The sequence below is a fragment of the Bombina bombina genome, chromosome 6 (genome assembly GCF_027579735.1).
Source record: "Bombina bombina isolate aBomBom1 chromosome 6, aBomBom1.pri, whole genome shotgun sequence".
In the NCBI taxonomy this organism is placed as follows: Eukaryota; Metazoa; Chordata; class Amphibia; order Anura; family Bombinatoridae; genus Bombina; species Bombina bombina.
Window position 1 is genome coordinate 738,290,703 of NC_069504.1, and position 15,657 is coordinate 738,306,359.

Below are 15,657 nucleotides of genomic sequence, written 5' to 3' on the forward strand. Positions count from 1 at the left end.
TTCTGATCACATCTCTAAGTGTAAAGATAATTTTCCCAACATTGAATAAGCATAAACAAGCTAAAGTGATAAGCTCATGTTTATCACAATAACTAGCGCTCGCTTTTTAATTACTTGTTGAGCACATACACTGAATCTTTAACATTCCGTTAGACTGCTATAAAAAAGTTTTTGAGGAAGAACAATGGGCAAACCCTCTGACGAAGTGAACTGGATTCACGAAACGCGTAAGGGCACGCCCATTCCTGATGTCATTTCCGGTCCGGCGAGACCGACAAACTCTTGGAACATTTTTCTAAACACAGACCAGCAGCGAAAATCAGCTGTGTTTTACCCGGATTCTGCACAACAGGACTATAATTGTGCTAGAAGTTTTTAGTACATACGGAGGACTCCCACAGACACAACATATTGTCTGTTTGAAAAACGGAGTAAGTCACTTTTACTATTTTCTTGGAGCCACTACCATTATCGATTACTGAGGACAAGTGTTTGGCAAATAGAGACATACTATTGTTACACACTCTGATTTACAACCATTTATACATTCCTCAAACATCGGATAAAATACAAAAAATGTTTTGTTTGTTATTTAAATACTTGGGAACTTTCTAACACTGCACTTCAGCATAGCAGTGTTCATTTTCTGCTGAACAATATCACACAATTGATCGGTGTGTGGTTTTAACCTGGTTCTCAATAAATTGTTTCTGCTTTTAATATCAACAAGCCAAATAATTGTGTAACCATACTCTAAGAGGCTGACGAGAGGAATACCATACTCTAAAAGGTCGATGAGAGAAAAACATCTTTACCACAGATAGGGATTAATATCCCCTCCGTGCAATCTACATACCTCACAGGTTTGAGGTCAACAATCTACATACCTCACATGTTTGAGGTCAAACAAGGTGAGCAATATTCTATTCCTCATTTTTAAACACCATACAAGTGCTTACATACTGCACCATAAGTTGTTCTTTTTGTGTTTTCTCCCTTTTTCTGAGCGCTGACATCTGGACCCCTCTACGACAATATATATATCTATATATATCCTATAATATAAAAGGCTAAGTGTGTTTGTCCGAAGCGGTCATGCGCAGTAGAGATTGCGGGAGGACAAACACACCTGGCCTTCAACAAACTACAACTTCAACAAACTAACCTGTCTGCCGCAAGAACTGTAGGCATGATGGGGGTGGGGGCGGCCAGACGTAATGGGGGCAGGGTCAGGCGTGACTGTGCGGGGCGTGACGGGGGCGATCGGGCATGACGGGGCGGGGCCAGCCGTGAGAGAGAGAAAGCAACAGAGGAGAGAGAGAGAGCAAAAGAGAGGTGGGAGAGAGAGCAAAAGAGAGGAGAGAGAGAGAGCAAAATAGAAGGGAGAGAGAGAGCAAAATAGAAGGGAGAGAGAACAAAAAAGAGAGGGGAAGGAGAGCAAAAGAGGGGGGGAGAGAGCAAATTGCCTAAACCAGCTCATTTGATTTGCAGCATTTCAGCCTCCTTAGGGAACGTGGTACAAGCACAACATTTTTACACAAAAGCAAGAGCCGTTTACTGTCCCTTTAAAATGGCAGTGTGGATGGACTTCAGAGTGGTTGCGTTATTACTAATTAGAATCAGAGGCAATAAAATGATAATAGGTCGGCTTTGGGCCACTCAAGCTGCCTCCTCTATTGCTCTAGAATTTAGGGAACTGAGCCCAGAAATGCAAATGACAGTAACTATATTTTAATTTCTGTTTGTTACAGTGGATCCAGTATGGTTTGAAAGGACAGTGTGGCCCTTTTGATTGTCACATGAAGTCCTTTAAATGATACTGGTTTACATTCACAGCTTTATATACTATAAAGGCTAGAAGAGAATTCATTGTCTCCTGAAAGATCACTGGCTGTACTACTATAGATAAAAAGAGCAAAGTTAGAATTATTTACAATTTTATATTTGCAATTTTATATTATTTGGGGGGGGGGGGGGCAAAGAGAAGTATACAAATCTATCTTTGGATTAACTTCTAATAGTTACTATGTTGTTTTGTCATTACTGTAAATAGTCACCAAACAAGGAAGTGTTTCCTTCATAATAGAAGATACTGGCACCAAAAGCATGGAGGTTCTCACAGATAAAGGCTTATTTTGTATCACCAAAGGCATTGATTTTTGAGTCAGGTTAGAGAGCAATTTTTTAATTGCAGGCTCTAGATGACTCATGAAAGATTTGTTTTGTGTTTCGTGTCCCTTTAACACTGCATTCTCTATTGTAATCACATTTTTTGACTTTACAATTCCTTTGAGATCTACAACGGTTACAACAAGAAGTTAAAAAGACTCAATGCAGTAGAATTACATAATTTACAAGTGCATAATAAAAAGACAATGATTTAACACTTAGGGGCCGATTTATTACCCTGCGGACGGACATCGATAAATGCTGACAGTTCTGATGAACTGCTTGTGCAATGCCGCCCCCTGCAGATTCGCGGACCGGTTTCTTAACTCGTGTTTCTGGCGAGGCATTGGGGCCAATACGGGGGTTGGTAAATTGGCCCCTTAGTCTGAATTTCAAATAAGCTGTAGATTTATTTTTCAGACAAATTTATTTTTTCTCCCATTTTTCTCCCATTATCCGCCCCTCTGTATCATGTGACAGACATCAGTCAATCACAGACTAGTATACTTTTCACCTGTGACACATGCTCAGTAGGATCTTGTTCCTCAGAAAGTGTGTATATAAAAAGACTGCACAATTTGATAATGGAAGTAAATTTGAAAGTGCTGCTCTATCTGAATCATTAAAGTTTATTTTGACTTGAGTGTCTCTTAAAGGGATACTGAACCCATTTTTTTTATGATTCAGATAGAGCATGCAATTATAAGCAACTTTTTAATTTACTCCTGTTATCAATTTTTCTTCATTCTCTTGGTATTTTTATTTGAAAACGAAGGAATGTAAGCTTCGAACTGGACCATTTTTGGTTCAGCACCCTGGATAGCACTGGCTGATTGGTGGGTACATTTAGCCACCTATCAGCAAGCTGTATCCTGGTGCTTAACCAAAAATAGGCCGGCTCCAAAGCTTACATTCTTGCTTTTTCAAATAAAAAGATACCAACAGAACAAAGAAAAATTGATAATAGGAGTAAAATAGAAATTTGCTTATAATTGCATGCTCTATCTGAATCATGAAATATAAAAATTAGGTTCAGTATCCCTTTAAGTTTTGTTGCTTACCGCAAAACAGCTAGATGGGTTGTTCAGTGCACTATGAAGACTTAAGGAGGATCAGAAAGCACACTGTACCTACAGTATTGAGAGGCCTTTCTGCTTTCTTACTTATTCAGGAGATCCTGGTTGGCATCTAACTACTATACTAAGTCATAAAAGTGTAAAATGCATTCGCACTGCCTCCTCTATCTTATTTAGTTAAATTGTTGGCCTTATTTGGCGATTTTGTAGACAGACCTAATAGTTTGTTTTTCTGGGGCAATCTTCTCTTGGGAAGCAATGAGTAGATCCTGAGGGCTCTCCTGGCATAATTGAGCGATATATTTCCCTTGACTAAAATCCGGACACTGCTGTTCCTGTAATAGAACAAAGGTTTTTTTTTTGGTTAAGCACACCACAAAAGGACTGTTTAATATTAACACACATATTGTGGGAGTGCTACCAAAACAATTACAAAACAACAAAATGTATTGGTGCCCATCCAACCAATTAAATCCACTCTTTCATGGCATATTGGTATATGCTTCTGTCTGCCAAATATACTTACATAGCTTCTAATAAGATTGGGATAAACATCTCGCAATAATATTAGCTTATATTTGAGCTGCAAAAACAAATATAATACTTCTATCTGCTAAATAAACTTACATAGTTCAAATAAAATTAGGATTAACATCTCGCAATAATATTGACTTATATTTATGCTGCAAAAAAATTTTTGCTGTAAAAAATGCCTTTAAATGAAATGGGATCTTAGTCACACAATATGATCATATTCTGCTAAGCCAGTCACCACTTACAAGGTGTCCCATATTAGACTGGTCCTAACACTAACCAGTTTCCACACTGTAGCAAGTCATGTCTACACAGTGTGAAGCTTTCTAGCTTATTAAGTATATTTATCTGGAACACACCTGGACTGGGTGGCCTGCATTAACTAAAGGTCACTTTGGTAGCACTCCCACAATATGTGTGTTAAGATTAAACAGTCCTTTTGTGGTGTGCTTAACCAAAAAAAACCTTTGTTGTATTTCTCAAATAGGGATCTGACCAAATCCATCCCCTTTAGTTAATGCAGGCCACCCAGTCCAGGTGTGTTCCAGATAAATATACTTAATAAGCTAGAAAGCTTCACACTGTGTAGACATGACTTGCTACAGTGTGGAAACTGGTTAGTGTTAGGACCAGTCTAATATGGGACACCTTGTAAGTGGTGACTGGCTTAGCAGAATATGATTATATTGTGTGACTAAGATCCCATTTCATTTAAAGGCATTTTTTACAGCAAACATTTTTTTGCAGTATAAATATAAGTCAATATTATTGCGAGATGTTAATCCCAATTTTATTTGAACTATGTAAGTATATTTAGCAGATAGAAGTATATTTGTTTTTGCAGCTCAAATATAAGCCAATATTATTGCAAGATGTTTATCCCAATCTTATCAGAAGCTATGTAAGTATATTTGGCAGACAGAAACATATACAAATATGCCATGAAAGAGTGGACTTAAGTGGTTGGATGTGCACCAATACATTTTGTTGTTTTGTTCCTGTAATAGCCCTGACAAACACAGGTATTTCAACAACAAATCTTACTGAAACATTATTTGCTCAATACAAGTTAATCTTGTATCTGTCGTTAGAGGAGACAGCGACTGTTCTACTGAGATATTTTTAATAAATTTTAATTATTGGATGGCATGGTCCATTTTAAATTTACTTTATTAAATGTTAAGTTTTAATACCACACTCCTTTACACAGTACATATTGTATATAACTATCCTCCATAAGTGTGCCATATTACGCTTCTTGTCTTTACCTTTATTTACTCAGCAACAATAATGCAATAGTGGGAGCTAGCTGACTGGTGGCAGAACATATATGCCTCTTGTCGTTGGCTCACCAGATGTGTTCATCTAACTCCCAGTAGTGCATGGCTACTCCTTCCAAACAAAATGACACCAAGAAAATTAAACTTAAAGTCAACCCTAGCGTTTGTGAAACGCTAGCATTGACTATTGAAACAAATAAAGAGGACTTTCATTCATTAAAGGGACAGTCTAGGCCAAAATAAACTTTCATGATTCAGATAGAGCATGTAATTTTAAACAATTTTCCAATTTACTTTTATTTACAATTTTGCTTTGTTCTCTTGGTATTCTTAGTTGAAAGCTTAACCTAGGAGGTTCATATGCTAATTTCTTAGACCTTGAAGCCCACCTCTTTCAGATTGCATTTTAACAGTTTTTCACCACTAGAAGGTGTTAGTTCACATATTTCATATAGATAACACTGTGCTTGTGCACGTGAAGTAATCTGGGAGCAGGCACTGATTGGCTAGACTGCAAGTCTGTCAAAACAACTGAAGAAAGGGGCAGTTTGCAGAGGCTTAGATACAAGATAATCACAGATGTTAAAAGTATATTATTATAACTGTGTTGGTTATGCAAAACTGGGGAATAGGTAATAAAGGGATTATCTATCTTTTAAAACAATAAAAATTCTGGTGTAGACTGTCCCTTTAAGTATAAAATATTTAATGTAGAAAGCTCCTTTATTTGTTTCAAGCGTTCACCACACTGAGCTGCTCAGGCAGCCCACGGAAGAACGCTATTTTTCTAAGAGGTGACATTTCCACCTCTTAGCCAACAGCCGTGCAGGAAATCCGGCTTTGGCGCCCTTGGGAGCCAGATTCCACGCACACTTATTGCTAATAGGTGGAAAAGTCACCTCTTAGCAAAACAGCGATCTGCCGTGGGCTTCGTTAGCAGCTCAGAACGGCAATCGCTTGCAACAAATAAAGGAGCTTTCTGCATGAAGTATCTTATACTTCATGAATGAAAGTCCCCTTTATTTGTTTCAATAGTCAATCCTAGCTTTTCACAAACTATAGGGTTGACTTTCACTTTAAGAAAATTTGTTAATACATGTAAATTGGAAAGTTGTTAAAAATGGCATGCTCTATCTAAATAAAAATTGTTTCATGTCCCTTTAAATAAAATATTCCTATAGATGGCACTCTTCTATATATTATCTGTATGAAATCTATAGATTCATCGTCTCTCATTTTATTTTCTGCAGGAGTTTTTATTGAACAGACCTTCTGCTAAACCAGGTAAGGAGATTTGTGCATGAAACGTTTGGTTTGAAGAAGCATCGTATTCAGGTTATAGTGTGGCCGTAAGGCAGAAAGAAGAAAATGTATATTGCTAGTACTGTAAAACTGAAAACTGGTATTGCAGAGAAATAAAGTTTAAGATGGGATTTTATTAAAGGTTAAAATGACATACTTGAATTCATTAGATATTTTCCATAACTGATTGTAGTTTACTGTGTGTTTTTACTATCTGTATCTGCAAATGGGTTAAACACATAGGTAAAGTGCATGCTCGGGACAGTGATTAGCAGCTACATGTTACTGACACTCCTGACTGACCCACCACCCATGTTCTGTTTAAAGGGATACTAACCCCACATTTTTTCTTTCATGATTCAGATAGAGCATGCAATTTTAAGCAACTTTCTAATTTACTCCTATTATCATTTTTTCTTTGTTCTCATGTTATCTTGATTTGAAAAAGCAGTAATAAAAGGTTAGGAGCCGGCCCGTTTTTAGTTCAGCACCTTGGTAGAGCTTCTGATTGGTTTGCTACATTTAGCCACAAATCAGCAAGTGCTACCCAGGTGCTGAACAAAAAATGGTCTGGCTCTAAAACTTACAGTACTGCTTTTTCAAATCAAGATAGCATGAGAACAAAGAAAAATTCATAATAGGAGTAAATTAGAAAGGTGCTTAAAATCTCATGCTCTATCTGAATCGTGAAAGAAAAAAAATTGGGTTTAGTGTCCCTTTAAAGGAATAGGAAAGTAAAAAATGTAATGTGCATGGGTGTATTTCAGCTTTAAATGGAAACACTTTTGCAATATACTTCCGTTAGCCATAATGCTTCTAGTAAAAGTTATTACAGATTTGTAGCAGCATACGCACATATGCTGTAAGGTTCTGTGCACCAGTATTCAAACACTACACCTTCTCAAGAGAGTTGGCGATGGTGCGCATTGCTTCAGTGAAGCATGGTGTTTGAAAACTGGTGCACAGCACTCACAGCATATGCGCATATGCCTCTGAAAAACAGTTATAACTTTTACTAAAAGCATTTTTGCCAATGGAAGTATATTGCAAAAAATATTCTATTTAAAGTTGAAATGCAGCTAGGCACAGTTCAATTCAGACTTTTCTATGCCTTAAAGGATCTGCAATGATTGTGGCTCCTGAGCAGGATTTGTTGTGTTTAACGTTTTTGAAGAAGTAACAACACACTATTAAAGGGACAGTCAACTCAAAAATGTTTATTGTTTAAAAAGATAGATAATCCCTTTATTACCCATTCCCCAGTTTTGCATAGAAAACACAGTTATATTAATAGACTTTTTACCTCTGTGATTACCTTGTATCTAATCCTCTTCTGACAGCCCCCTGGTCACATGATTTATTTATTATCTATTCACTTGCATTTAATCCAATTAGTGCTGTGTTGTGCTGACTCTTAAATAACTCCACGGGCGTGAACACAAGGTTATCTATATGGCACACATGAACTAGCCTTGTCTTGTTGTGAAAAGCAAATAAAAAATGCATGTGATTAAGAGGCTGTCTTTAGTGGCTTAGAAACAGGCAGAAATTTAGAGGTTTAAAGGTTATAAAGTATATTAATCTAACAATGTTGGTTGTGCAAAGCTGTGGAATGGGTAGTAAAGGCGTTATCTATCTTTTTAAATATTTTTTGTGTTGACTGTCCCTTTAATACTAAGTTTGAGTCAGTATAGTAGAAAATGCTAAATAGATTCTACTCACTTATGCTAAAAACTCAATATAAACATAATTATAATCATATTTCTTAGAGAATTAGTAAATATTATTTAATTTAACTATATACACACTCACATTTACTAAATTTGATAGAAATATACAATTCTTAAAGGGACATAAAACTCAAAATGTTTATTTAATGATTCAGATAGAACATACAATTTTAAACAACTTTCCAATTTATTTCTATTATCAATTTATTTTTCCTTTTCTTGTTATCTGTTGTTAAAAAGCAGGAAGATCAGCTCAGGAGTGTGCACGTGTCTACAGAACTATATGGCAGCAGTTTTGCAGCAATGTAATACATTAGCAAGAGCACTAGATCTGAATGTCTATTTAACAAAGAATAACACGAGAATTATGCAAATTTGGTAATAGAAGTAAATTGGAACCTTTTTTTTAAATTGTCTTCTCTATCTGAATCAGGAAAGAAAAATGTATAGGGAGGTTAAACCTCAAATATTTATTTCATTATTCAGACAGAGCATACCGTTTTTAACACATTTCCAATTTACTTATTTTAACCACTTTGCTTCATTCATTTGGTATCCTTTGTTGAAGGAGCAAACATGCATTACTGGAAGCTAGCTGAACACACTAGGAGAGTCAATGACACAAGTGGCATGTGTGTGCATCTACCAATCAGCAGTTAGCTCCCACTAGTGCATTGCTGCTCCTGAGCCTACCTAGGTTTACTTTTCAACAAAGGATACCAAGAGAATGAAGCATATTAGATAAAAGACGTAAATTGGAAAGTTGTTTTAAAAGGCATCCTCTATCTGAATCATAAAAGTTTAATTTTGGCTTTATTGTCCCTTTAGCTACTTAATGAAAAAGAGAAATGGCTTTTTTTCTATAACAAATAAACCTGAGGTAATTTGATGCATTATGGTTCTCCCAGCAGGGGGCAGCAGTGACACAAACCCTAACAGAACCCTGCAGCTGACAGATCATGCAAAGAAGACACAGGTGAATAAGGAGTTATTTTGTGTCTTTCGTTTATATGTAAATGTTCTCTTAGTGCTGCTGATAGTCAACAGCCTTGACCATAAATGCTACTAAATCTAATTGTTCAATGCAAAATACTTTATCTGCATTAGAACAACATTATTCTGAGAAATATCACAAAATGAATTGACCCATAGGCACTAATGGGGGGGGGGGGGTAAATGTACATTCTGCTGACCTAAGGACACTTTTTTAACCCCTCCCCCTTTGTTGCAACATTCTCTTTAAATAATTATTTCCCAACTGTAAACAAACCTCTGTTTACATTAAACTATTACATGCTAACACCCCACTGTACCCCGAGATACTCCCCACTCAATCCCCTCTGAGTGTGTCTCCCTACTCCCACAGCAAGCAAATGCCTCTAAAGGAAGCAATTCTCTATAAGGGTTTTGTGACATTCCCACCAACATGCTAGAAATCACCTACCACAGGAACCCCCTCAAAAGCAACCTCCACTAAACCCCTTTAGGGACCTTTTTTTGGGGGGGCGGATGGGGGATTTTCATCTACTAACCCTTGCAGATGGCTATATGGTTTAGTGTAGTGCTGCTAGCCTTTTAGAACATTATTTTCCTGCTGACTCTTGTCAGTCGTATTCATTACCTATAAGTCTCTCTCTCCTCTTTCAGATAACAGCTCTGGTTAAGTTTGACTTTGAGGCTCAGTCAGCAAAGTGAGTACTATATGGTTCATTCCCTGTACCTCTATATTACACTCTCTACACCACATACAGACTGTGGGATGCCAGTTTGTTCAGAATACAGGATAATAATGTTTTTATATAGCACTCACTGCATCTTTATATGACATTCCTTCCTATATCTATATATCATACTTCTGTTTTTCCCCCATAAAAACGCAAAAGATTTATTAGCCACTAGGATGGGCATTTGTTTAGCAAATATAGCCGCAGACATTCAGCCATTTTCAGCACTGAATACCACTGCCTGCGGCCATGTTTGCTAAACAAATGCTGAATGCACTTCATTTTGTACTATTTTATACTTTCTATCTTGTAGTTTTTCTCTCTTATAAACGTAATTGTGCTGTTTGTACAAAATAGTTTTACATTCACTGATCTTATATAATCTCAAATTTCTTTATACGGTTTTATTATATTCTGTATATCCTCCTCCAACTCCCTATCCCCTTCCTCTTAATCCCAGACCACAGCCCCAGTTTAACTGTATAGCCCATGCTTGTCCCACTAACCCCCATTTCGTTTGATCCCTCCCCCACTTTTTCTGAGTTCTCTAATATCCCTTCTCTTGTTAATATTAGAGCTTACTGTGTCCTGTTTCTCCACTAGCCTTAAAGGGACAGTACATTACTTAAGATTTCAATATAAAAGGATTAATTATGCATAGTAAAACAACTTTGCAATATGCTTGAATTATTTATTTTGCCCTCTTCGTGTAATTTAGCTAAAAAAATTGGGACTTTTTCTAATCCTCAGAACTAAGAAAAGTACACTTCAAACGTATCAATGGTAACCATGCTACATATCTTTCCCTAATTGGATTTAACAGATAACAACTGCAAAACAATAAACGTTATACTAACATAATGACCGTGGCTAGCCTAGTTGTCTGCAGACTCAAGTTTGGCTGCCCCAAATGAGACAAGTGGTGAGTGGAGTTTAGACCTGGCTGATAGATTATTCTATAGCAAGACAGCAGAAGTGTAATTACAAGTTGTTTGCTATCACTTTAACATTATGCTTTCCACTAGTGTCTTTTCCTTGGCCTGTATTACCCACCTACTATTACATTATAACTCCCAAACTTGCGTTACCCTTATCTGTAAATCATTTTGTCACTGTTCTCATGTGACTTCTGATAACTCTTAATACCTCCATTTACCAAGTAATGTTCTACTCGGTCATGCTATAATTCCCAAATCTTATTGGTTACTTTATGACTCACATGACTTCCCCTTCTAGCTTGTGAAAACCGTTACCCCGAGACTCTCAGTTGTCTTCTTGTACCTTTTGATTCCCAATTGCCATTGTATAATGTAACTGCCAACTTACTTCCTTTCCAGACTTCAAACTCCCCCATTATATTCTGTTACTATATTCCCCTCTGTTATCTTGTGTCTCCAACCTCCTCTCACTCACCATATTTACTAAGTGACTCCAGATTCTACTCTTTCATTCTTTAAAAAAAAAAAAAAGAATGACAATATTTGCAAACAACAAATATTTGAAAAAGCAACAATTTATGAGGTTTTAAGAGATTGAAAGATGCCACCAGCTTGTGGAAACCAAAAAGGTGGAAGATAAGAGCCTATTTCTAGCCAGTTTTCTTGTTGCTAGATGATGGGTGAAAGACGTGACAACAATCTGCGCTGCGGAATCTGTTGGCGCTTTACAAATACCTGATAATAATAATAACAATCTGTCATGCTCTAACTGGTAACTGCCCCTGCAATAGATCAGTCTTTTCTCCATGGTACACCCAGTAGGGGCTGAATTGTAGGGAAGCTTTTAAATATACCAGGGCTTAAAGGGACACTGAAACCAATTTTTTTTCTTTAGTGATTCAGATAGAGCATGCAATTTAAAGCAACTTTCTAATTTACTCCCATTATCAATTTTTCTTTGTTCTCTTGCTATCTTTATTTGAAAAAGATGGAATCTAAGCTATTTGTCTGGTTCAGGACCCTGGAAAGCACTTGTTCATTGGTGGATGAATTTATCCACCAATCAGCAAGAATAACCCAGGTTGTTCACCAAAAATGGGCCGGCATCTAAACTTACATTCTTGCATTTCAAATAAAGATACCAAGAGAATGAAGAAAATTTGATGATAGGAGTAAATTAGAAAGTTGCTTAAAATTGCATGCTCTATCTGAATCAGGAAAGAAAAAATTTGAGTTCAGTGTCCCTTTAAAAAGACACCTAAGTCAAAATTAAACTTTCATGATTCAGATGGAGCAGCAATTTTTAAACAACTTTTCAATTTACTTCTATTAACAAAATGCGCACAGCCTTTTTATATTTACACTTTTTGAGTCACCAGCACCTACTGAGCATGTGCAAGAATCCACAGAATATACTTATATGCATTTGTGATTGGCTGATGGCTGTCACATGATACAGGGGGAGTGGAAATAGACATAAACATCTACTACTCCAAGTTCAGATTAAGTGCTATTGCATTGTCTTTTTATTATGCATTTGTTGATTATGCAAATATACTGTATTTACTGGTCCTTTAACAATTGTTATACCCATTGTCCCAACTTGCAAGTAAAACAACACATCACATTGTTTCCATGGAAGGAGACTACTGGTGTCATAGAATCTGTAATGGACCCTGAAAGAAAGCCCAGCTAAGCATTTTCTCATTTGCCCTTTCCTCTCCAACCCCTGCTCCACCACTTTATATCTCCACTCATCATGAATACTTTGTGATGTGAAATCTACTGGCAATGGAACTATGGTCATTTGCATGCTTAATTAACGTTCTCACAATATTTCACTATAAACCTGTGCTTCCCACTACTGCCTTATGATTCCCTGAAATAAAGTTTTATTTTCTGTGAACAATAATTTGACATTGTCGATCATCTCGTGCCCTGTGAACCCCACCTTATTTACCCTATGACCTTTATTTTTGTATTATTTCTACATTCCTCTGTAAAACTTCAATATAACCATTGTGTGCCTTCCACCCCCCATATATACTGGTTCCCTGGCTCCCAGTGTCCTGTGTGACTCCCTATTGTCTTGTTACCCCTTCCATTGCCCATACAGGGAGCTGTCTCTTAAGCGTGGAAGTTCAGTCCGGGTCCTGAAGAAAGTGGATAAGAACTGGCTATTGGGAGAGCAGAACGGCCAAAAGGGGGTGTTCCCTGAGAGCTACGTGACAGTATGTGGCATGTCATTATCCCTTAATCCAATTGTGTCTCTACTTCTTTTCTGTTTCTCTGTGTCTGTCTTTCAAGGTTTTTAAAGAAGTTTTAAGGGACATAAAACCCAAAATTCTCCTTTTGTTGATTCAGATAGAGAATACAATTTTTAACAACTTTCCAATTTACTTCTATTATCTAATTTGCTTCATTCTCTTGGTATCCTTTGTTGAAGGAGCAGAAATGCACTACTGAGAGGTAGCTGAAAGCCATTGAGAAGAGACATATATGTGCAGCCACCAATCAAGCAGCTTCTGATCCTTTCTATATAAAAAGGAAGGGGAAAAAAAGGAAGATGAAAGAAAAAAATGGGTTTTATGTCCCTTTAAAGCATCCCTGTTCATCTATTTGTCTGTTGCTACTTAGCATAACCTGTTAATACTATTCTGGCTAGCTGGCCTTTAAATTGCTACCACATCTGTATAAATGATGTCTGTGAGCCCTTACATGGACATTACATTCATAGCATACAGTATATCCCCTTTTAAGCACTGCATTGGAAAATATATGTTATATAATCATTTAACACTGTCATTTTATTAACCTCATTTACAAGGTTTTGCAAATCATCAGCAACTTAGGGAAACACCCCTTAAATTAGGGTTGCTAGCTGTCCTCCATACCAGACAGAAAGTCATGATCAGACCCCATTGACTATACCCCCATCATATGAGACCTCAGATCAGGCTTGTATGGGCCTGTAGCATGTTGGCGCAATTTAGGACTGGATTCCATTACTTAAAGGGCCATGAAACCCAAAAAAATTATTTCATGATTCAGATAGAGAATACAATTTTAAACAACTTTCTAATTTACTTCTATTATCAAATGTATTTAATTTTCTTGGTATCATTTGTTGAAGGAGCAGCAATGCACTATTGGTTTCTAACTGAACACATGGGTGAGCCAATGACAATAGGTGTATATATACAGCCACCAATCAGCAGCTAGAACCTAGGTTCTTTGCTGCTCCTGAGTTTTCCTAGATAAACTTTTCTTTAAAGGATAACAAGAGAAGGAAGCAAATTAAATAATAGAAGTAAATTGGAAAGTTGTTAAAAAAAAATGTATGCTCTGTCTAAACCATGAATGTTTTTTCTGTCCCTTTAAGTGTACAATGTTCTTACGTATATTTTACTGGTTAGCTAGCTGAAATCCTGGGCATCCGGCTACCCTGTTTAAAAAGACTGCTGGAATCCATGTTCCTTGTCTCTTGCTGTGATTGGTTAGGGACAGATGTAAATGAGCATGTGCTCTGATCTAACATTTAGCCACCAATCAGCAAGTGGTACCCAGGTGCTGAACCAAAAATGAGCCGACTACTAAGCTTTACATTTCTGCTTTTCAAATAAAGATACCAAGAGAATGAAGAAAAAATGATAATAGGGGTAAAATAGAAAGTTGCTTAAAATTGCATGCTCTGTCTGAATCATGAAAAAAAATGTGTGGTTCATATCCCTTTAATGCACCTTTAAATGAGTGATTGTTTCTGCAGTTCAGTGCTTTACTGTCTGTTTCTTCAGTTCATCCTTTATTTATTTTAGTTTGGTGGCTGTGTTATTCTTTGCAGCTCTGTCTCTGTTACCTTAAAGGGACATTAATGTAACTTGTATATATACATAGCAAATTAAAACATCTAACTAAAAAATAAATGTTTTAAAAGCACCCCTTGAAATGAATATTGAGTGGTGTTAATATTATCCCCTTTGCTGTGGCAAGTTATAATATAAATGTGCTCCTGCGCATATCAAGCGATCACTGAGGATCAGAGTTCTTAATTCCCCAGAATGCACTACAGCATGTAGTGGGAGAATGGAGAAACTACATTTTCCAATTTACATTACAAGAAAATCATACAAAATAAATCAAGTAAATTTTTTCAAAATATGGGAAATTAAATTTTGAGTTTAGTGTCCCTTTAATGTCTGTCTTTTACAGCTCGTTTTAGCATTTGTTTGTGCAAATCAACATCTCATTCATTAACTAACTATATAGTTGTCTATTTTATCAGCTATCAACTTTGACTTCCATAGTTCTGCACCTTGTTTTCTTTTTTTCTTTGAAAATCAGTATCTGTGTATGATGACTCTGTGACTCAGCATCTGCTCCTACTTTACAGCCAAGTAAGCACAATTCCCTAATAAATCCCTCTAACTCAGGTGTCAACAACATTGGCTCTCTCCATGTTTTGGAACTACATTACCCATGATGCTAAGACATTCTTTAGGCTGTCTGAGCATCATGGGAAATTTAGCTCCAAAACATCAGGAGAGCCAAGGTTGCTGACCCCTGCTCTAGCCTATCCAGCTTTACCAGCCCAAATGTTCTCTACAGTTTCAGCCCCTATGTCACTTTAATCATATCTACACTTATCAGTGATTCAGTGAATCGTCTACATAGAATAAAACAGACACTGTTGAAATTGGAAAGGCAGCAGAGACCAGTTGTTCAATATCCACAGTCTCACCATGGATCCTCAAAATACTTTTTTGTTGTTGTCTTTGTAGCTGATGAGCTTTCTAGTTGACTCTCTATAAGTGTTTTGCTGTCTTTACTTGTCTCACCAACACATCATGTAACTCAGAATTACACCTCTCCTTGCATTCTAGCACCCAATTATCTCTGGTGCCCAA

The 15,657-nt window shown here is 36.8% G+C and overlaps 1 protein-coding gene across 4 annotated transcripts in view; it reads left to right on the forward strand.

Moving 5' to 3' along the window:
- Positions 1-15,657, forward strand: part of SORBS3 (sorbin and SH3 domain containing 3) — a 114,549-nt gene that overhangs the window by 39,497 nt on the left and 59,395 nt on the right. For 3 of the 4 annotated variants that reach the window (XM_053717970.1, XM_053717971.1, XM_053717969.1), the window contains 4 exons: positions 6,310-6,343; positions 9,000-9,067; positions 9,739-9,782; positions 12,870-12,984. In XM_053717970.1, the coding sequence (XP_053573945.1) occupies positions 6,310-6,343; positions 9,000-9,067; positions 9,739-9,782; positions 12,870-12,984 (261 nt within the window). The remainder of the gene's footprint in view (positions 1-6,309; positions 6,344-8,999; positions 9,068-9,738; positions 9,783-12,869; positions 12,985-15,657) is intronic. The other variant, XM_053717972.1, reaches the window with a different exon arrangement.